Source organism: Salvelinus namaycush, chromosome 16 (assembly GCF_016432855.1).
Source record: "Salvelinus namaycush isolate Seneca chromosome 16, SaNama_1.0, whole genome shotgun sequence".
Lineage (NCBI taxonomy): Eukaryota > Metazoa > Chordata > Actinopteri > Salmoniformes > Salmonidae > Salvelinus > Salvelinus namaycush.
The window spans coordinates 24,442,441-24,464,175 of record NC_052322.1 but is presented as its reverse complement, the minus strand read 5'-3'; the positions used below and the strand labels follow the sequence as shown (position 1 = coordinate 24,464,175).

The 21,735-nt window shown below is 41.2% G+C and overlaps 2 protein-coding genes across 3 annotated transcripts; one reads left to right on the top strand and one right to left on the bottom strand.

The window, feature by feature from the left end:
* Window positions 1–7,482: 7,482 nt before the first annotated feature.
* LOC120061211 (DNA fragmentation factor subunit beta-like) lies at window positions 7,483–13,254 on the top strand. Its single transcript, XM_039010838.1, has 7 exons — window positions 7,483–7,672; window positions 7,822–7,948; window positions 8,398–8,583; window positions 8,737–8,816; window positions 10,283–10,456; window positions 10,596–10,696; window positions 10,856–13,254. Exons 1-7 carry the CDS (start codon window positions 7,550–7,552, stop codon window positions 11,058–11,060), a joined length of 996 nt encoding a protein of 331 aa, XP_038866766.1. The 5' UTR covers window positions 7,483–7,549; the 3' UTR covers window positions 11,061–13,254.
* LOC120061212 (UPF0688 protein C1orf174-like) lies at window positions 11,918–15,796 on the bottom strand. 2 transcript variants are annotated; one of them, XM_039010839.1, is made up of 4 exons: window positions 15,345–15,796; window positions 14,907–14,999; window positions 13,443–13,814; window positions 11,918–12,402 (listed from the first exon to the last, which is right to left on the bottom strand). In XM_039010839.1, exons 2-4 carry the CDS (start codon window positions 14,997–14,999, stop codon window positions 12,283–12,285), a joined length of 585 nt encoding a protein of 194 aa, XP_038866767.1. In that variant the 5' UTR covers window positions 15,345–15,796; the 3' UTR covers window positions 11,918–12,282. The 2 variants fall into 2 exon arrangements, with proteins under 2 accessions (XP_038866767.1, XP_038866768.1); XM_039010840.1 differs by having other exon boundaries at window positions 15,496–15,796.
* Between the last annotated feature and the right edge of the window lie 5,939 nt (window positions 15,797–21,735).

Here is a 21,735-nt window from a genome sequence, read left to right as displayed (position 1 = left end):
CCAAACTTACCCTCGTAAAACTGACCACTGTCCTACCGTCCTACTGTCCTACCGATCCTCGACTTTGGTGATGTCATTTACAAAATAGCCTCCAACACTCTACTCAACAAATTGGATGCAGTCTATCACAGTGCCATCCGTTTTGTCACCAAAGCCCCATATACTACCCACCACTGCGACCTGTACACTCTCGTTGGCTGGCCCTCGCTTCATACTCGTCGCCAAACCCACTGGCTCCAGGTCATCTACAAGTCTCTGCTAGGTAAAGCCCTGTCTTATCTCAGCTCACTGGTCACCATAGCAGCACCCACCCGTAGCACGCGCTCCAGCAGGTATATCTCACTGGTCACCCCCAAAGCCAATTCTTCCTTTAGCCGCCTCCCCTTCCAGTTCTCTGCTGCCAATGACTGGAACGAACTGCAAAAATCTCTGAAGCTGGAGACTCTTACCTCCCTCACTAGCTTTAAGCACCAGCTGTAGAGCAGCTCACAGATCACTGCACCTGTACATAGCTCATCTGTAAATAGCCCATCCACTCTTCATCATCCCCATACTGTATTTATTTATCTTGCTCCTTTGCACCCCAGTATCTCAACTTGCACATTCATCTTCTGCACATCCTACCATTCCAGTGTTTAATTGCTATATTGTAATTACTTTGCCACTATGGCCTATTTATTGCCTTACCTCTCTTATCCTACCTCATTTGCACATTCTGTATATAGATTTTATGTTTGTTTATTCCATGTGTAATGCTGTGTTGTATGTGTCGAACTGCTTTGCTTTATCTTGGCCAGGTCGCAGTTGCAAATGAGAACTTGTTCTCAACTAGCCTACCTCGTGAAATAAAAAAAGATTACCCTTCACTGGAACTGAAGAGCCTAGCCCGAACTATGAAAAACAGCCCCAGACAATTATTCCTCCTCCACCAAGCTTTACAGTTAGCACTATGCATGCATTGGGGCAGGTAGCGTTCTCCTGGCATTCGCCAAACCCAGATTCGTCCGTTGGACTGCCAGATGGTAAAGCGTAATTCATCACTCCAGAGAACATGTTTCCACTGCTCCAGAGTCCAATGGTGGAGAGCTTTACACCACTCCAGCCGACGCTTGGCATTGTGGATGGTGATCTTAGGCTTGTGTGCGGCCGTTCGGACATGGAAATCCATTTCATGAAGCTCCCGACAAACAGTTATTGTGCTGACGTTGCTTCCAGAAGCTGTGTGGAACTTGGTAGTGAGTGTTGCAACCGTGGACAGATGATTTTCACTTGATACGCGCTTCAGCACTCGGCGGTCCTGTTCTGTGAGCTTGTGTGGCCTACCACTCCGCGGCTAAGCAGTTGTTGCTCCTTTCCACTTCACAATAACAGCACTTACAGTTGACCGGGGCAGCTCTAGCAGGGAAGAAATTTGGAAAGGTGGCATCCTATGACAGTGCCACGTTAAAAGTCACTGAGCTCTTCAGTACGGGCCATTCTACTGCCAATGTTTGTCTATGGCATAGCTGTGTGCTCGATTTTATACACCTGTCAGCAACGGGTGTGGCTGAAATAGCTGAATCTACTAATTTGAAGGGGTGTCCACATACTTTTGTAAATATAGTGTATGAAGACTTTATCATTAAATTAAATTAAACTGTTCCACCAACATGTGCATATGAAAAACTTAACTGGCACACCGATCGGTAGAAACAGTAAGATAAATTGGCATTCCACATGAGAAAGGTTGTCGACTCCTCATGTAGCCTATTACCGGCTACTTCAGGAGAGTAATGGCAGAACCTGTGAAAGCCAGCAGGAGTGGGAGTAGAATGGTCGGGTCAGGTTCAGGTTTTTTCTTCTGGTTATCTTGCTCTCTAGCTCCCTCGAGTCATTCCTGTTTTATTTAATCAAAAAGAGAACTTAAAGCATCAGACAAGCTTAATGCATATACAGTGGCAAGAAAAAGTATGTGAACCCTTTGGAATTAACTGGATTTCTGCATAAATTGGTCATCAAATTTGATCTGATCTTCATCTAAGCCACAATAATAGACACACAGTGTGCTTAAACTAATAACACAATAATGTGTATTTTTCTTGTCTATATTGAATACATCATTTAAACATTCACATTGTAGGTTGGGGAAAGTATGTATGTGAACCCCTAGGCTATTGACTTCTCCAAAAGCTAATTGGAGTCAGCTAACCTAGAGTCCAATCAATGAGACGAGATTGGAGATGTTGGTTTGAGCTGCCTTGCCCTATAAAAAAAACAAACACAACATTTGAGTTCGCTATTCACAAGAAGCATTGTCTGACGTGAACCATGCCTTGAACAAAAGAGATCGCAGAAGACCTAAGATTAAGAATTGTTGAATTGCATAAAGCTGGAAAGGGTTACAAAAGTATCACTAAAAGCCTTGATGTTCATCAGTCCGGTAAGACAAATTGTCTATAAATAGAGAAAGTTCAGCACTGTTGCTACACCCTAGGAGTGGCCGTCCTGCAAAGATGACTGCAAGAGCACAGCGCAGAACGCTCAATGAGGTTAAGAAGAATCCTAGAGTGTCAGCAAAAGGCTTACAGAAATCTCTGGAACATGCTAACATCTCTGACGAGTCTACAATACGTAAAACACTAAATAAGAATGGTGTTCATGGAAGGACACCATGGAAGAAGCCACTGCTGTCCAATGAAAAAAAACATTGCTGCACGTCTGAAGTTTGCAAAAGTGCACGTGGATGTTCCACAGCGCTACTGGCAAAATATTCTGTGGACAGATGAAACTACAGTTGAGTTGTTTGGAAGGAACACACAATGTGTGGAGAAAAAAAGGCACAGCACACCAACATCAAAACCTCCTCCCTACTGTAAAGTATGGTGGAGGGAGCCTCATGGTTTGGAGCTGCTTTGATGCCTCAGGGCCTGGACAGCTTGCTATCATCAACGGAAAAATGAATTCACAAGTTTATCAAGACATTTTGCAATTGAAGCTCAACAGAAGTTGGGTGATGCAACAGGACAACGACCCAAAACACAGAAGTAAATCAACAGCCGAATGGCTTCAACAGAAGAAAATACACCCAGTCAAAGTCCTGACCTCAACCCGATTTGAGATGCTGTAGCATGACCTCAAGACAGCAGTTCACACCAGACATCCCAAGAATATTGCTAAACTGAAACAGTTTTGTAAAGAGGAATAGTCCAAAATTCCTCTTGACCATTGTGCAGGTCTGATCCGCAACTACAGAAAACGTTTGGTTGAGGTTATTGCTGCCAAAAGAGTGTAGACATGTAAACGTATAATTGTTTGTGTTATTAGTTTAAGCAGACTGTTTGTCTATTGTGACCTAGATGAAGATCAGATAACATTTTATGACCAATATATGCAGAAATCCAGGTATTTCCAAAGGGTTCACATACTTTTTCTTGCCACTGTAGTTGATTTTATTTAAACACATAGGGTGTGTCTATATATGGAAATACACATTTACAAATTTCAACCAATTGATTGGTCAAAAGAACAGACGACTTTTGGTCGACTAAGATTTTTTTTTTTGGTAGGGGACAGCCCTACTATGGTCGCATGTTTTTTTAAAGCTCTTGATTAAAAAACTCCTTTCCTTGTTCCCATGCATAATATTTTATGTTGGTCATTTTACTGTTTGGAACAAAATGTAACAGTTTGTTAACCTGTTAATGGGTGTTGGTTAGTCGGCAGCCAAATGGACTGAAATTGGCATGCCTATTACATTGTGCATGTTGATTTATACAGTCGACCGCTCTGCACCGTATTGTGATGTTTTATTGATAATTACCTATATTTTCCTAACCCTCAGAAAAATGGACACTGGCATATTCTTGCAACGTTCCAAGGAAACGTGTCTAGAACATTGATATTGAATATTCTGAGAGCATGGTAAACACGTTCTGGGTAAGTTATGTTTGACATTAAGGGAATGGTCTCTTGGAAACAATCATTGTCAATAAAACATCACAACACGGTGCAGAGCGTTCGATTTGGCTGCTGGGGGGCAAGGAGACCCTCAGCTCTGCTAAAACATGTCGTTTTCAAGGGATTGTTAAACACATTTTAACTATTTGGTTTTAATATCATCACCTCTTGAAGAGCCTAGTCTGAGCTACACATTTCCGATTATTCCACATTTAGCTCTATCAGAGTTGAATATTCAGAGAACATACTGCATGCTTTTCATGATCAGTAAACATCAATTCATCATGTATTTTCAGATACGTGAGGGTAGCCTCTCCATTTCCTATGAAAACATTAGGTAATGACATGAGACTCCTAAAGGAACGTTCTCTAAAGTTGTGGGAATGTTTGTTGTTAGCAATTCAGCTTGTTAGCAATTGTGGGCCAGCTCTCCCTTGAACAAACTCCTCATAACTGGTGTAAATACTGACCAATGGAAGCCTTTTTTGACACTTCCATTTTCCTTGGACATTCTAGCCCAGTCCAAAAACAACCATTGGCCTAGCCCATGCCCTTTTGGTGCCTGCAAATTTGAACGGACTAGTACAAACTGCTCAAAAACTAAGGCTCTCGTACCAGAGATGAGAAAAAAAGTTAACTTTTTGACATGTTACCCAACTGCCTTCAGTTCTGCAGTCAGCTTTGTTGGTAATTCACAGAGAATCAATCGTTTGTTGTTGTTTGTTTCTTATCATCGGTCTATGGTGCATAAGTACAAGGTATCAATCAAATCCAACGCAAATGATTGGCTTTCTTGTACCTCAGCAAATCCAGAGCCGCCTATCGTTATGGAAGTAAAAAAATATTCCAGCGAGAACATTCAATCAACTTAAAACGGTTTCCTCGAGTTTATTGAATAGGGCACTGGGTCTGGCCTCTTAAGCCTGTCAAGGCAACACAACACGTAAAGCTGAAGCCAATGAAAGACTGTGGGCTTGTTTGACATTACAGGCGACTCCCGAGTGACTGATCTACAAACCACCTTGCATGCTTACATAATTACTTATTATTTGTATTGTAGATCAGTAAGTCACACTTTGCTCACAATGCATCACAGATGTGATGCCTTCAAACAGGGCCAGTGACTTTAGGTATCAACGGAGTAGGCACAAAGTGTCAACAGGGCATATCAGCGTAAACCACTCCTTTATCATACTAAAACCACTCAGGATAATGTGGTTGACAATGTTAACTGTGTGTTTCCCTAGAACAGTTGTGTACCTCATTAAACATTGCCCTGTGGACACCACTCATCTGTTGGGGCGGGCTCTTCCACGTTCTCCCGAAGAAGTGCTGGTGGCTGGTATCAAACAGGGAAACACTCAGCTGGTACTTGACTGGTCCCCTCGTTCGACTCCCTTCTGACTCCCCTTCCTTCTCCTAAGTGATGAGGGGAGTAGAAATGTTTGTAACTGGAAGTCAATTAGAAACGGGTCCCTAGCTAAACATTGGCAACTCTACTAACGTTTGTCTACCTACCAGGCTGGGCTAGAACCAAACTTGAGAATGGCATTAGCTAGCTAACTCTTCGGATAACAGGTTTAAGCACATAAGGCAAAGGCCTACCCGTTGAATGTGAGGTCCATCAAGATGCTTCAGGATGATTTGGAAGCCTTGAGAATGGGTGTGGGATGAGTCCTGTGCCTGTCGAACAGTCTGGCTGTGTGGAGGAATCACCCGTCCTCTCTCAAACAGTCCTTTCCAGTCGTCGGTCATTGAGAGGATATTTCGAGTCTGCAGCAAAGTCAAATTTCGCTAGCTATATTTGGCTAAAACAACAACACCTAGCTTGCTAGTTAGTGGGTTTGGTTTGGTGAGTTTGCTATCAGTAAGTAACGTTAGCTAACATTAGGACTTGTTCATTAAGATACCAAAGCGAACGTTGCACTATTCTCAAACCTCAGAAAATAAGATTGTTACCCTAACTAGCTATGCTTGTAATTGTAGCAAGTAAAATGTCGCGCAGTTGTATAAAAATCACTGTTTACCCTCGCTTATTTGAAATCCTAGCTATCCAGGCTTGTTGGCAACAGGGGAAGCAAAATAGCTGACTTTCAAAAGGGGGTAAAGATTTAAAAGGTAATTAAATGAAGGTATGAATAGTAAAACATATTTTATCAAATCGACTGATATATTCAAAGACTAAAGATTTTCATTTTAAAATGGATTATGTAAATGCAGGATTACCAAAATAACCCGAATGAAATTGTTCCATTACCCTATGTTCCCTCTAAATTGGTTTCTCCCGTAATTTGGCATCGGTTACTACGGTGATATTAACGTTGCTATGCCTTTTCTTCTTATTCGTTCAAAATGTACTAAAGAGATAGCGGGAGACCAGCACGTGTCCATATCGCCACCCTCTGGTTTGGGAAGGATACATACTGTTGGACATTGCATGGCATTATATTCTCTATGCAAAACGACCCTCATCCACAGACCCATTTAGATTTAAGTACGGCCTTGTGTATACTGCAGTGGTCAGGGTGAGGAGGACCATAACAAATCCTAATCAATTGGACATCATCTTCTATCTTCCTAGGGATTGACTGTTAAAATACACTGGCCAATGCCACCAATAGGAGAAATGGGGAGAACTCGCATAGCACACTCACCAGCTGTTTTATTTTATTTAACCTTTATTTAACTAGGCAAGTCATTTAAGAACAAATTCTTATGTACATACAATGACGGCCTACCAAAAGGCAAAAGGCCTCCTGCGGGGACGAGGACTGGGATTTTTTTTAAATGAATTAATAGAGGACAAAACACACATCACAACAAGAGACAACACTACATAGAGACACCTAAGACAACAATATAGTAAAGCGGCAACACATGACAACACAGCATGGTAGCAACACAACATGGTAGGTAGCAACACAACATGGCAGAAGCACAAAACATGGAACAAACATTATTGGGCACAGACAACAGCAAAAAGGGCAAGAAGGTAGAGACAACAATACATCACGCAAAGCAGCCACAACTGTCAGAGTGTCCATGATTGAGTTTTAAAATGAAGAGATTGAGATAAAACTGTCCACTTTGAGTGTTTATTGCAGCTCATTTCAGTCGCTAGCTGCAGCGAACTGAAAAGACCAGCGACCTTTAACAGAATGGCTGACAGAATGGGTGTTGTATGTGGAGGGTGAGGGCTGCAGTAGATATCTCAGATGGGGGGGGGGGCCTAAGCTTAGCTTGATGGTCTGTGAACTCTGGTCTAAATATGTCTATACTCTGGACCAAAACTTGCATCCTAGAGAGCACATTTGTAAGAACGGATAATGTGGCCACACAATAGAATCAAGTAGGATACAGTTACCTATAAAAGCAGGCCCCTGACATACAGAATATAAGTACTATAACAATTGAGATCCTCTTCACCTTTTTATCTGCATCTGCTACAGGATATTTTCGAAGCAGCTGACTGACAGTCAACTGTGTGCACGTGCTGTTCTAAAACGCTAGATGGCAGTATATTGGATAATTTTCCAACCTATCCTGTAGCTGGCAGCATGCATCGTTTCTTTGTGTGTTTCTGTACATTGGTCTTCATAGAAGAAAAGGCGCAATGTTTGGACTTCAAAGAAAAAAACAAGTTGTCAAAATAAGAAGCCTGAATGATACAAAAAAATATGGGGTGGCTGCAACAAGTCTGAAAGAGCTTCTCAAAAAGGGGAGTAAACTTCTACAGGTACGATTTCGTCCAGTAGCTTGCTATGTTTAGCACATTCTACTGCTACTACCAGACCATAACAGCGGGTCTAGACTTGCAACCAGGAAGTGGTGATAATGAAAGTTAATTATTTTGTTTAAATTATAATGTGAATCATTTTCTTCTAGGTTCCACTCGTCGGTTCGCATATTTCCTTGTATGAAGATGGAACAGAATTGACAGAGGACTATTTCCGAAGTCTTCCAGACAATGTTGAACTTGTCCTTCTTGCCATGGATGAGAGGTGGAACGGATGTGAGTGAAACATTAAAAGTAACTAAGACTGTAAAAAAGAAACATAGTAACTAGCCAACTAACAACCTCAGACTTGGTGGCATGCACAATGCACATTCATATAGGGTTTAGGACCTACTTTATGTAGCTGTGCATGGTAAATAAATGATATCAATACCAACTTAAATATGCACTTATACAAATATGCATAACCTTGTGGTGATTGATTTGAAAGGGATGCCTTTGTAAAAGTAATAGAAATATAGCCTTGCTTTCACTTGTAGGAAGAGCGGTTAACCACGCTCACGTATTGAGTAGCCTAACCATGCCTGCCAGTGATACTTGCCAGTGGGGCTATCTGGGCTTCAAATACAGTCGGTTACATGGGTGCCATGACTCGGATGTTTAGGTTAAAAGAGGTTGTTCTGTGAACCAATTAAAATAACCGTTATGATTTGTGATTATTTCAGTTGTCTGCGACATAGGCCGGTTGCTGGACACCGACAGGAACTCAGATCTTCTGATTGATGCGGCTAAGTGGCTTCTCTCAGACGAGAGGTCTCCAAAGAGACGCAGACTCCTGGGGGACCTGCTCCTGCACTTGAAGGACAGCTCTGAGACTGAAAACAGAGAAGACGATGAAGACTGGTTCCAAGGTAACAAGTCCTCAATCTTGGGATGGATAGAAATTCTGCAGGAAATGATGTGGCAGCCAAAAGAAAGATGGAGAAATATAAGAACATTTTTCTTTTTTAATCTGAAACAAACTGTCTCTTTACGGTTATACCGTTCTATTTTTGGGCTTTCAGGAATTGATGACAGATTTAAGACCAAATCGGCCTACATGAAGTACAACTGTGAGAGCAGGATTCGTGGATACATGAAGGAGGTGAAGCTACAGTGCCTTCAAAGTATTCATACCACTTGACTTATTACACATTGTGTTACAGCTTGAATTCAAAATTGATTAAATATTTTTTTTATATACATCTACACACAATACCCTATAATGACAAAGTGAAAACATGTTTTTAGAAATGTTGGCAAATGTAATACAGAAATATCAAATTTACATAAGTATTCACACCCCTAAGTCAATACTTTGTAGAAGCACCTTTGGTAGCGATTCCAGCTGGCAAGTCTTTAAGAGCTTTCCACACATGGATTGTGCACCATTTGCCCATTATTCTTTTCAAAATTCTTCAAGCTCTGTCAAGTTGGTTGTTGATCATTGCTAGAAAATAATTTTCAGGTCTTGCCATAGATTTAAGTAGATTTAAGTCCAAACTGTAACTCGGCCACTCAGGAACATTTGGCTTTTTGGTTAGCAAATCATGTAGATTTGACCTTGTGTTTTACATTATTGTCCTGCTGAAAGGTGATTTAATCTCCTAGTGTCTGGTGGAAAGCAGACTGAACCAGGCTTTCCTCTAGGATTTTGCCTGTGCTTAGCTCCTTTCCATTTATTTTTTATCCTGAAAAACTCCCCAGTCCTTAACGATTACAAGCATACCCATACCTACATGATGCAGCCACCACCATGCTTGAAAATATGGAGAATGTATTGTATTTGCCCCAAACATAACACTTTGAATTCATGACAAAAAGTTTATTGTTTTGCCACATTTTTTGCAGTATTACTTTGGTGCCTTGTTGCATGTTTTGGAATATTTTTTTATTCTGTACAGGCTTCCTTTTCACTCTGTCATTTAGGTTAGTATTGTGGAGTAACTACAATGTTGTTGATCCATCCTCAGTCTTCTATGCCATTAAACTCTGGCTCATGGAATATTCAATGTCTGCTTTTTTTTTTTTAAGTAATCTATCGAGGCATTGGAAAACCTCCCTGGTCTTTGTGGTTTAATCTGTTTGAAATTCACTGCTCGACTGAGGGACCTTACAGATAATTTTACGTGTGGGGTACAGAGATGAGGCAGTCATTCAAAAATCATGTTAAACACTATTGCACAGAGTCAGTCCATGCAACTCTTTCTGCAAGAAAGGGGTTGAATTCTTGACTCAAGACATTTCAGCTTTTCCTTTTTAATTAATTTGTAAAAAAAACGTTAAAACAATTCCACTTTGACATGAGGTACAGTGACAGCAACAATCTCAATTTAATACATTTTAAATTCCCGGCTGTAACAATGTGGAAAAAAGGGTGTGAATACTTTCTGGTGGCACTGTATATTACTGATGCTTTGGTTTTATGCTGAAAGTGGTTGGCACTGTCAAGAAGTGATCCTCAAAAGCCGTACCTCATAACAAGCCTACTCCATACATACTGTAAATTGTAATCTGCCCTATTTTTTGAGAGGAAAGAATACACGTGACAGACTTTTCTCTTATTCACAGGTGCATAGTTATGCTCAAACCATCCAAAAACCTAAACTCAAGGACGAATACAAGAAGACTGCAGAGTGCTTAGTGATGCAGCTGAAATCTGACAAGTACAATGGTTGCTACTTCAACAGGAAAGAAAAGGAACAAAATCGACTATGCACCCAGGAGGGATGGTTCTCCTGTCAGGTAACATTGATGAACCCGAAATTGGCTAACAGTGTCAGCATAGAGATTATAATGGTAACTAACAGGACCAGATCATGTTTGGCTCAGTAGCATCCTGTCTTACAGCCTGTGTCCTTTCCCATCTCTCTCCTTTCCTCAGGGTGCTTTTGACCATGATGAATGCAAGTCCCTTCACTCAATCAACCCCTATGGAAACCGAGAGAGCAGGATTCTCTTTAGCACCTGGAACTTGGACCACGGGTGGGTTTAGTGAATAAAGGTTATAAATATTCAGAATGTTAAGCTCAAAGTTGTTTGTAAACAGTAACAAAAAAGCTTGCTTGATTATCAATTGCAATTGTTAAGGTCGTTTAAGGACAAGTTTTATCAAATCTAGACTGAAATCTCTTTCTGTCCCAGGATTGAAAAGAAGAGGACAGTCATTCCTACCCTGGTGGAAGCACTGCAGAAACACAAGAGCACCAACATAAACCTGGACTATTTTTACAAACTGCTGTTTACTCGGGAGAATCTGAAGCTGGTACATATTGTATGCCATAAGAAAGGTGCACATGACTTGCTCTGTGACAAAAGGAAAATTTACAAACAGGGCAAACGAAAATGATTCTCTAAAGTGAAGATGCAGGGTATATGTTTTTCTACTGTTTATTCTTGAATTTTGTATTTCTTTATTAACTAGCTAACGGATGAAGTGCAAGACGCATGATAACTGGTAAATAACTAAATGTAATTATGGGCAGGGAACATTGTTTTCTGCTACTAATCAGAACAGCTTATTTATTGATAATTTTGTGATAGTGATTTTAAAGCACTTCATCATGAGCTATTGTTTAGGTAATAGTCAATGGACCAATCGCAAATCGTCCCGAGCCCTACACACAGGGGTACGTTCCGTTCGATTCAACATTTGCTACGTCGCGTGTCAGTTTGTACTGAACGACACGTTTCCCCCAATACAGCGCACACCAGTCTTCAACAGCCTTTGAGGTACATTTGGTGGGTGTGGCCTGATCAATATGGATGTGACCATTTCAAATGGCAAAATGTGTCGCACACACCGTACAGTCGCTCTCTGGGCCACCATAATGACACCGTTCAACTATTCGCTCAGAACAATACTGCTTCCGTTGAAATGAAATGCTTAACATTGTTCTGTACTACTGAATGCACCCCTGGTGATCTGAGAGGATTTGATTGGTATAAGCAAATGGTTAAACTTCTACCCAGCCTATCAGAGGGCTAGGTGGAGCTATTACCATATTGATTACATCTGTCAAATCCTCTGCGCTCCACAAGTGCATAGGGTGGGGGGGTTGAAATATTTAAGGTTTTACTATTGTTGGAGTCAAGCAGATTTGATGATTACAGATGATTTGAGCTCAGCTCCATCGCCTGTAAGTATAATTAGATAATGATGTGATAAAGTTCTGCTTAGTTTCAATAGCACAATACAAAACAGCAGACAGGTAATTGAAACTTTATTTAAGTTTCCTTGTATTGGCAGTGCAACTTTGACTACAAATATTGTGCATACATAAGGCATTCAGTAACAATATTGTAAAAGATACAATAAAAAGAAAACAATGAGCACTTAACCTGTACTATTTAAACAATATACAGTATAGATAATTGAAAAGCGAGAAGTTTTGTTAGTGCAAATATCAATACAAAAATGTATAACTTTAGGGTATATGCTGGCAAAACATTAACTTGATACCCTGGTTCTGTTGAACGAATCCACTTTATCGGGCTCAACTGTGACATTAAGGTCGTTTAAGGACAAGTTTTATTCCATCCCATTGATAGGAATGAGTTACTTCTGTAAATTAAGTGCCAACTATTTCATCTTGATGCACTTCATCACTGTCATCTTTGGCATAGTACTGTCGTCTCCTGTGCTCCCTCCTGCTGAAGGTCGAAGTGGCCGTAGATCTCCGTGGACAATCCTACAAGGCAAATAACAGCATGTCAATAACCATGTTTCCATTAGGTTTTTATGCGAAAAAAGTCATTCCATATAAAAAGACGACCACGACAGCTGTGATGGAAACAACATTTTGGTACAATTTTATAAATGCAGACAGAATTTGTTCGTTTGACATGGTGGGATCTTTGTCAGTGAAATTAATTATGCAAGAATTGGCCGTGGAAATATTGATAGAATAACTATCATATTGAAGTAAACTTGGGAGTCACGTGATGTTATGGTGTGTGATCCTCCCACTACAACTCTGGAAACCATGCAGTTTTAGGCTACAGATTAAATAAGTTATGATGAACTTCACAAGGTGATGAAAGTGCACAGTGATGATGCTCCTTTCCAATAAATATAGATGGGTCGGATTCTGGCATGATCGATGCTTGACAAATAAAAATATTCTTGCCCTTATCCATAATAATCTCATCATGTAGACTATACCTGCGCTGTTGGCTAGAGAGCACATGCCAAGACCAGAGTTGGTACAACACATGAGTTTCTGCTGCCATTTCTCACAATTAATTTTACAGACAAAAAGATCCCACCTTGTCTAGCGTATTTAGTTTTGTAGACATTTGGGAAGTTTACCGACATTCGTTTCCATCAGGCCTGTTCTGACTTTCACGCGCTTGTCGGAAATAGGAAACTCGGAAATGTCCAACTTGCTAACCTGTTATAGTGATACACGTGCCACATTCAACCAGTTAACTGTGAAATTTCCCACATGCTTTCTTGTTCCGACTAGCACATGAAAGCAGAATTACTCACATAAAAAGGTTGGATGGAAACCTTTATTGGTTGCGTTTACACAGGCAGCCCAATTCTGATCTTTTTCCCACCAAAAAAATAGCTTTTCTGAGCTGTACTGATTGGTCAAAAGACCCATTTTTGATGAAAAAAAATCTAAATAATTGGGCTGCCTGTGTAAAATGCAGCCATTGTGCTCCAAACATCAGACCAGGATATTGTTTATCACACCTAGCACTTGTTATAAAAATCTCGTCTCACCTGCACAACTTCCATGTTTCCGAAGAACTTTTCCACAGGAAGAACCTGGTTACTGTCATCATCAAGGAAGACGCTCTTGTCAATCACAACACCCTCTTCTGTTTCGTCATCCGCCATCTTCTCTGGCAACCCGTTTGTTCGACAGTAATTCAACTCCAATCGCACACCGTTCTCTTTACCCTCCCACAATTCCTCCAGGTCTGGTGGTGCTCCACAACTTGTCTTTTCAGGCCTCTCGCAACCATCACAGCTGAGCCTCTCAGAAATGGTTGTTGACTCCCTACAACCACCAACCATCCAGTCATTCAGGGGCATTTCTGTTTTTGAGTCTTCAATTTTCATTTTTTTAACATGCCTCCTCTTCCCTGAACTCTATAAAGTCAAAACAACAACTTATTAAAAATAATAACAGGCTTCCATGACACTTAATGACAATCCCAGTGGTGGAAAAAGTACCCAACTGTCAAACTTGTGTAAAAGTAAAGATATCTTAACAGAAAATGACTCAAATAAAAGTCACCCAGTAAAATACTACTTGAGTAAAAGTATTTGGTTTTAAATATACTTAACTGGTGTTGTTCGTTTAAGTGGTGGTGTTGTTCGTTTAAGTGGTGGTGTTGTTCGTTTAAGTGGTGGTGTTGTTCGTTTAAGTGGTGGTGTTGTTCGTTTAAGTGGTGGTGTTGTTCGTTTAAGTGGTGGTGTTGTTCGTTTAAGTGGTGGTGTTATTAGTTTAAGTGGTGGTGTTATTAGTTTAAGTGGTGTTGTTATTAGTTTAACTGGTGTTGTTATTAGTTTAACTGGTGTTGTTATTAGTTTAACTGGTGTTGTTATTAGTTTAACTGGTGTTGTTATTAGTTTAACTGGTGTTGTTATTAGTTTAACTGGTGTTGTTAGTTTAAGTATCAAAAGTAAATGTAATTGCACTGTTGGTTAAGGGCGTGTAGGTAAGCATTTCACAGTAATGTCTACACTTATTGTATTCAGCACGTGACAAAGTTTGATTTGAATTGCTAAAATACTTAAATATCGAAAGTACAAGTATGAATAATTTCTAATTCCTTATTAGGAAAACCAGATCACTATTATAATTTTTTTATGTATGGATAGGCAGGGGCATATGCCAACACTCAGACATCACTTACAAAGTATTTGTGTTAAGTGAGTCCGCCAGATCATAGGCAGTAGGGATGTTCTCTTGGTAACTGTGAATTGGACCATGTTCTGTCCTGCTAAGCATTCAAAATGTAACGAGTACTTTTGGGTGTCAGGGAAAATATATGGAGTGAAAAGTACATTATTTTCTTTAGGAATGTACTAAAGTTTAAAAAAAAATACATAGTAAAGTACGGTTACCCCAAAAAAACGAAGTAGTACTTTAAAGTATTTTTACTTTAGTACTTTACTCTTGCGTAATCCATAATGTAAAATGAAAACTGAGAAGAACTAAAAACAACATTCACCGACCTTATCTGAACTCTTCACCTCGAGATGGAAACCGCTTGAGGCAACAGTGCACATCCCCTTTCGCCGCTTCAAGTTGCTAACTCGACTCGGCATCTGAAATGAGGAGTTCACACATTTTGTTAACTCAGTTGGACAACTGGACATTAGCTAACACTTGTAGCTGGCTAACCAACTGTAAGATCAAGCCAACTAACATTACTGCCCCACTTTTAGCCGACTAAACTCCGATGTTACTGCCCCACTAACTTAGCTAACAGACTAACGTTAGCTAGTTAGTAAACTGATAAAAGACTAAACAATTCCCAAAAACAATGGAAAATGTAATAGATAACTACCCAAAGTGTTAAAAATAATAGAAATAATGTTGTGGGAGGTTAACTAGCTAACTTCACGTTAGTAGCTGCAGTAACTAGCCAACTCTGACAAGCTTAACGTTACCTGGATAGCTATGTCGGTCGCTGGCTTGCAATCTTGTAAACAGTCGCTTTTTTCACAAAGTCAGTGGATGTAGCTAATAAAATCCAGTAATTTTATTGTAAATACAGGTAGTCAACAAACTGTAAAATCGTGGTTCTGATAAAGCACGCACCAAGCGACGCCGTGGTGTTTTAGAGTCTGAGGAGTGGTGAACCGAGACAGCTTCCGAATCCGACAAAATGTTTCTGTATAGAAGTCACGTGCAAGTAAAACATTTTCCGTTTCCAGATTTGGAGTACAAAACAGCATATGCGTCAGTAGGGTTACCTCGACCTCTACACCGGGCTGATTGAGGTAATCTGCTGGTTTCAACTAGTTAGTACAGCCACAAAGTCAAAATTGAGATGGGCCAGTTGCGACATTATCTCAGTCATCCATCAGGGTCTCTATGCTGTCACCTACTGATATGCTGCCACCTACGCTCAGTGCAGTGCATCTCTCAGGAATAGTGGGGGTGTCGAAAGGAGTGGGCGTTTCGAAAGGAACCATATAAGGATTAAATAAGTTAATGTAGCTAACGTTAGCTAGCATTTACATTTACGAAAAACGTAACATTACGTACACGGCTACCTGAAGGTAATGTTCAAAGACAACTCACAGTGAGTTAATATTTTTTGTTGTTGTTGCATAACTGATATTCCTTCATTTAATTTCTGCAGACCATGACTGACGTCAGATAACCCAAACGACGTCTTGAGTCCCCCACTTCTCCTTATTGGTTCCTTTCGAAACCCCCACTTTATCTGAGAGATGCACTGCACTGAGAGATAACATATTAGGCAGCAAAGGTAACCTGCCTAAATGATTACCGCCCGTAGCACTCGGTACGCCATGAAGTGCTTTGAAAGGCTGGTCATGGCTCACACAAGTGCTTCTACACCTGCATTGCTTGCTGTTTGGGGTTTTAGGCTGGGTTTCTGTACAGCACTTTGAGATATCAGCTGATGTAAGAAGGGCTATATATATACATTTGATTTTATTTGATTTGGCATCAACACCATCATGCCAGAAACCCTAGAACCACTCCAATTTGCATACTTCCCCAACAGATCCACAGATGATGCAATCTCCATCGCACTCCACACTGCCCTTTCCCACCTGTACAAAAGGAACACCTATGTGAGAATGCTGTTCATTGACTACACCTCAGCATTCAACACCATAGTGCCCACAAAGCTCATCACTAAGCTAAGGACCCTGGGACTGAACACCTCCCTCTGCAACTGGATCCTGGACTTCCTGACGGGCCGCCCCCAGGTGGTAAGGGTAGGCAACAACACATCTGCCACACTGATCCTCAACACCCTCAGGGGTGCGTGATTATTCCTCCCCTGTACTCCCTGTTCACCCACGACTGTGTGGCCAAGCACGACTCCAACACCATTAAGTTTGCTTACAACACAACAGTGGTAGGCCTGATCACCGACAACGATGAGACACCCTATAGGGAGGAGGTCAGAGACCTGGCAGTGTGGTGCCAGGACAACAACCTCTCTCTCAATGTGAGCAAGACAAAGGAGTTGATCGTGGACTATAGGAAAAGGAGGGCCAAACAGGCCCCCATTAAAGTTGACAGGGACTGAAGTGGCCACCTGGACTATTTACATTGACCCTATTTACATAATAAACAGCAATTAGCAGCAGTTTATCTATGCATAGTCACTTTACAAGTCACCTCGACTAACCTGTCCAACTGCACATTGACTCGGTACCGGTAACCCCTGTATATAGCCTCGTTATTGTTATGTACATTTCTTGTGTTACTTTTTGATTGATTCGTAGATTTTTTTAACTGCAGTTTATTTAGTAAATATTTTATTAACTCTATCTCTTGAACTGCATTGTTGGTTAAGAGCTTGTAAGTAAGCATTTCACGGTAAGGTCTACGTTATATTCGGCGCATGTGACAAATACAATTTGATTTGATCAGTAGGTGGCAGCATAGAGACCCTGAGGGATGATGACTGCTCTGAGAGATGAGGTCGTAGCTGGACCCTATTGGGGATAAAAATTGGCTAGATCGTAAAAATGTTGTGCTTTTGTTTGGTCTTAATTTAAGGTTAGGCATAAGATTAGCAGTGTGGTTAAGGTTAGGATTAAGGTTGGTATAAAATCACATTTTAAGATAATTTGTAGAAATAGGCAGGATTTATTGAGGGCTTCCACAATGCTTCTGCCATTTTAAAGTTGTAAACTGGGTGGATTACTATAGATTGTAGCCTCAATGGCGCTGCCCATGCTGTCACAAACTCTATAGTGGCACAGATATAAAAATGAGTCCTCTATCTATCTCTATGGCTTGACAATCTCAGATGGACTGTGCTGGTCAACCCTTGTGGATCCACAATTGAAAGCAATCCCAGGTCTTGTGGCGCTTTCAACCTGTGTGAAGCTAGCCACAATAAGGATTTGCCACAATAGTGGAATTTGCAGTTTGCCTTCAAAATAGAGTCCCCCATTGAAACTGATACAAATGGATACAAATAGTGGAATAATGCCTTATTTGGATTATATAATGCTAAACAAGGTTGGACTGTTGTTATATACCGTGAACCATCAGATCCTCCTCTCCACCCTCTCAGGGCTGGGCGTCTCAGGCTCTGCACACTCCTGGATTGCATCCTACCTGGCAGGTTGCTTCTACCAGGTGGCGTGGATAGAATCTGTGTCTGCACCACGTGCTCTCACTACTGGTGTCCCCCAGGGCTCAGTTCTAGACCCTCTCCTCTTTTCACCCTGAAAGTGGTTGGCACTGTCAAGAAGTGATACTCAAAAGATGTATCTAAGTTTACCAAACATATTCCATACATACTGTAAATTGTAATCTGCCCTTCTATTTTCTGAGAGGAAAGAATCCATGTGACAGACCTTTCATTCACTTATTCACAAGTGCATAGTTATGCTCAAACCATCCAAAAGCCTAAACTCAAGGACGAATACAAGAAGACTGCAGAGTGCTTAGTGATGCAGCTGAAATCTGACAAGTACAATGGTTGCTACTTCACAGGACATAAAAGGAATAAAATCGACTATCCCGCAGGAGGGATGGTTCTCCTGTCAGGTAACATTGATGAACCTGAAATTGGCTACCAGTGTCAACATAGAGATTATAATGGTAACTAACAGGACCAGATTATGTTTGGTTCATGCCGCAGCCCACCTTGTGTTCAACCTTCGAAGCTCTTCTCTGTCCTGGCACCGCAATGGTGGAACAAGCTTCTCCATAATGTCAGGACAGCGGAGTCCCTGCTCATCTTTCGAAAACATCTGAAACCTTACCTCTTTGAGGAGTATCTTAAATAACTCTCTCTCACGGCGCCTCTCTCTCACGCCCCCCCCCCCCCCCCCCCCCCCCCCCAACTAGCCCTGACTTTGCTGAGAAATACTTTGTTGAGGGAAAATGTACTTGATATGATTGATGTGTTGCTGTCTCTCCTAGCTATCTTAAGATGAATACACTAATTGTAAGTAGTTTTGGATAAGAGTGTCTGCTAAAATACAAACATTTTACATACTAATATAATAATTCATAAACAGTTCACTCAGTGGCCTGTTTATTAGGTACACCCATGTAGTACCGGGTGGACCCCCTCTAGCCACAGAAGGATGCACCTGGTCAGCAACAATGTTCAGATACGCTGTGGCATTAATTATTTGGTATCAAGGGACCTAAAGTGTGCCCGGAAAACATTCCCCACACCATTATACCACCACTACCAGCCTGTACCGTTGACGCTAAGACTGCCATCAGACAATGTTTTTCCACTCCTCAATTGTCCATTGTTGATCCCATGCCCAGTGGAGTTGCTTCTTCTTGTTTTTAGCTGACAGGAATGGAACCCGGTGTGGTCGTCTGCTGCAATAGCCCATCCGCGACAAGGACCGACTAGTTCCGAGATGCCGTTCTGCACACCACTGTTGTACTTGTCCGTTATTTGTCTGTTTGTGGCCCGCCTGTTAGCTTGCACAATTCTTGCCATTCTCCTTTCAACCTTGCTCATCAACAAGCTGTTTTTTCCCACAGGACTGCCTCTGACTGGATGTTTTTTGTTTGTTGCACCATTCTCGGTAAACCCTAGACACTGTCGTGAGTGAAAAGCCCAGGAGGCCGGACGTTTCTGAGATACTGGAACCGGTGAGTCTGGCACCTACGATCATACCACACTCAGTTGCTTAGATCACTCGTTTTACACATTCTAACATTCAATCAAACAATAACTGAACGCCTCGATGCCTGTCTGCCTGCTTTATATAGCAAGCCACGGACATGTGACTCACTGTCTGTTGGATCGAACCACAGCCTTACCTATGGAGTGTGCACCCATGAAATGGGGTATCAGCCTACCCAGTGACACCAACAGAACACAGCTATGTAGAGTTTACACCAATATTAGCGTTATAGCTCTTATTGCAGGCCTCTGAAACCACTGTGAAATGAGCCACATTTGCTCACCCGTATTGAACATTCATATTGGACTATACAGTCATAAATGGCAACCATACTGGCTTTGTCCAAATCTGGTAGTCACTAATTGCTCTGCAAGGACTGGTAAGGGATAAGGGAAGTGGTGGGTGATTGGTGTCTTTAAATAGTATCTACGCTATATAAATGGATGTGGTGTGTTTCATTTCACAAAGACATTCAATGTCTTCTTGGTCAGCAACTTTAGTGTAGATTTGGCCTTGTGTTGTAGGTTATTGTCCTGCTGAAACTTGGTTTTCCTCTAGTATTCTGCCTGTTTCTTTTTATCCTCAAAAACTTGAGTGTTTGCCAGTGTCAAGCATACCCATACCATGAAGCAACCACCACCATGCTTGAAAATAAAGAGGCAGTTACTCAGTGATGTGTTGGATTTGCCCCAAACATAAGGCTTTGCATTTAGGCCAAAAAGTGTGTTCCTTTGCAGTATTACTTTAGTGCCATACAAGATGTATATTTGTATTCTTTTCACTCTGTCATTTAGGTCATTATTGTAGAGTCACTACAATGTTGTTGATCCATCCTCAGTTCTCCCATTACAGCCATTGAACTCTGTAGCTGTTTAAAAATCACCAATGGTCTCATGGTAACGTGTCTGAGCAGTTTCATTCCGGTCCGGTTCAGAAAGACAAGTAACTTGTATGTGCCTGGGTGGTTTAATACATAATCCACAGCATAATTATTAACTTGACCGTACTTAAATATATATTAATTTGTTACGTTATAGCCTTATTCTAAAATGGATTCAATAGTCGTCCCCCCCCCCCCCCCCCCTCAATCTACACACAATACCCCATATTGACAAAGCAAAACACATTTTTAGAAATGTTTGCAAATGTAGAATTCATTTTTTGTTTGAAATATCACATTTACATAAATATTCAGACCCTTTACTCAGTACTTTGTTGAAGCAACGTTGGCAGCAAATGAGGTGGATGTTAATCGCCAAGCAGGCTCTTAAACATCCAAATGTTGAGATGGAATTGTCAATAAGTAAAGCAGAAGCCAAGGGGTTAATAAGAACAGTGGTTAAAAGCAAATGGCAAGAGTTGTGGAACAGGGAGAGAAAGGGAAGACACCTGTATAAGATCCAGGAAAAGGTGGAGGCAGGGAAGTCCTCAGGCCGAGAGAGAAGGGAGGAAAGTGTAATCACAAGGCTGAGACAGGGACACACAAGGCTTAATAGTACATTGAAATTGGTGGGGAAACATCCGACTGGGAGGTGTGATCATTGTCAGGAGGAGATGGAGACAGTGGAACATGTTTTATTTCAGTTCGAGAAATATGTGAAGAAAAGGGGAGCGACTGTTATAAGTTTTGAGGAGTAATGGGGTTGAAAAGATAGGATTAAGTGAACTGCTAAATAAATCTTCAGAGGATGTAATATTTAATTATGTATTCCGTCTCCTTAGAGACGAGAATATTGGGTAGGATTTAGACCTTCACTGTCTCTGGTCCACACTCCAGTTCAGTTGGTGGAGATAATGCACCTTACTGCTTGGTATGGCAATAGCACTGCACTCGATCGCATGGCGCTACAAAGGGTTGTGCGGATAGCCCAGTACATCACTGGGGCCGAGCTTCCTGCCATCCAGGACATCTATATCAGGTAGTGAGAAAAGAAGGCCCGGGAAAATCGTCAAAGACTCCAAACGCCCAGGCAATAGACTATTTTCTCTGCTGCAGCATGGCAAGAGGTACCGGTGCATCAAGTCTGACACAAACAGTGCGCTTGAACAGAATTACGACTGACAAATAGCTAACAAAATAACTACATGGACTATGAGTTTACCTTGTATCTTTATTGACCTTTTATTTCAATCTTTGCACTGTCTCTATGCACACTCACAGCCCCCCCCCCCCCCCCCCCCC

Excerpts from the sequence above, each read along its gene's own strand:
- LOC120061211 (XM_039010838.1), top strand. The coding sequence starts at position 7,550 with ATGTTTGGACTTCAAAGAAAAAAACAAGTTGTCAAAATAAGAAGCCTG. Across the intron at positions 7,949-8,397 it reads GGATGAGAGGTGGAACGGAT|TTGTCTGCGACATAGGCCGG; the intron begins GTGAGTGAAACA and ends TGATTATTTCAG. Across the intron at positions 8,584-8,736 it reads CGATGAAGACTGGTTCCAAG|GAATTGATGACAGATTTAAG; the intron begins GTAACAAGTCCT and ends TTGGGCTTTCAG.
- LOC120061212 (XM_039010839.1), bottom strand. The coding sequence starts at position 14,999 with ATGCCGAGTCGAGTTAGCAACTTGAAGCGGCGAAAGGGGATGTGCACT. Across the intron at positions 13,815-14,906 it reads AGGTGAAGAGTTCAGATAAG|AGTTCAGGGAAGAGGAGGCA; the intron begins GTCGGTGAATGT and ends TTGACTTTATAG. Across the intron at positions 12,403-13,442 it reads GAAACATGGAAGTTGTGCAG|GATTGTCCACGGAGATCTAC; the intron begins GTGAGACGAGAT and ends TTTGCCTTGTAG.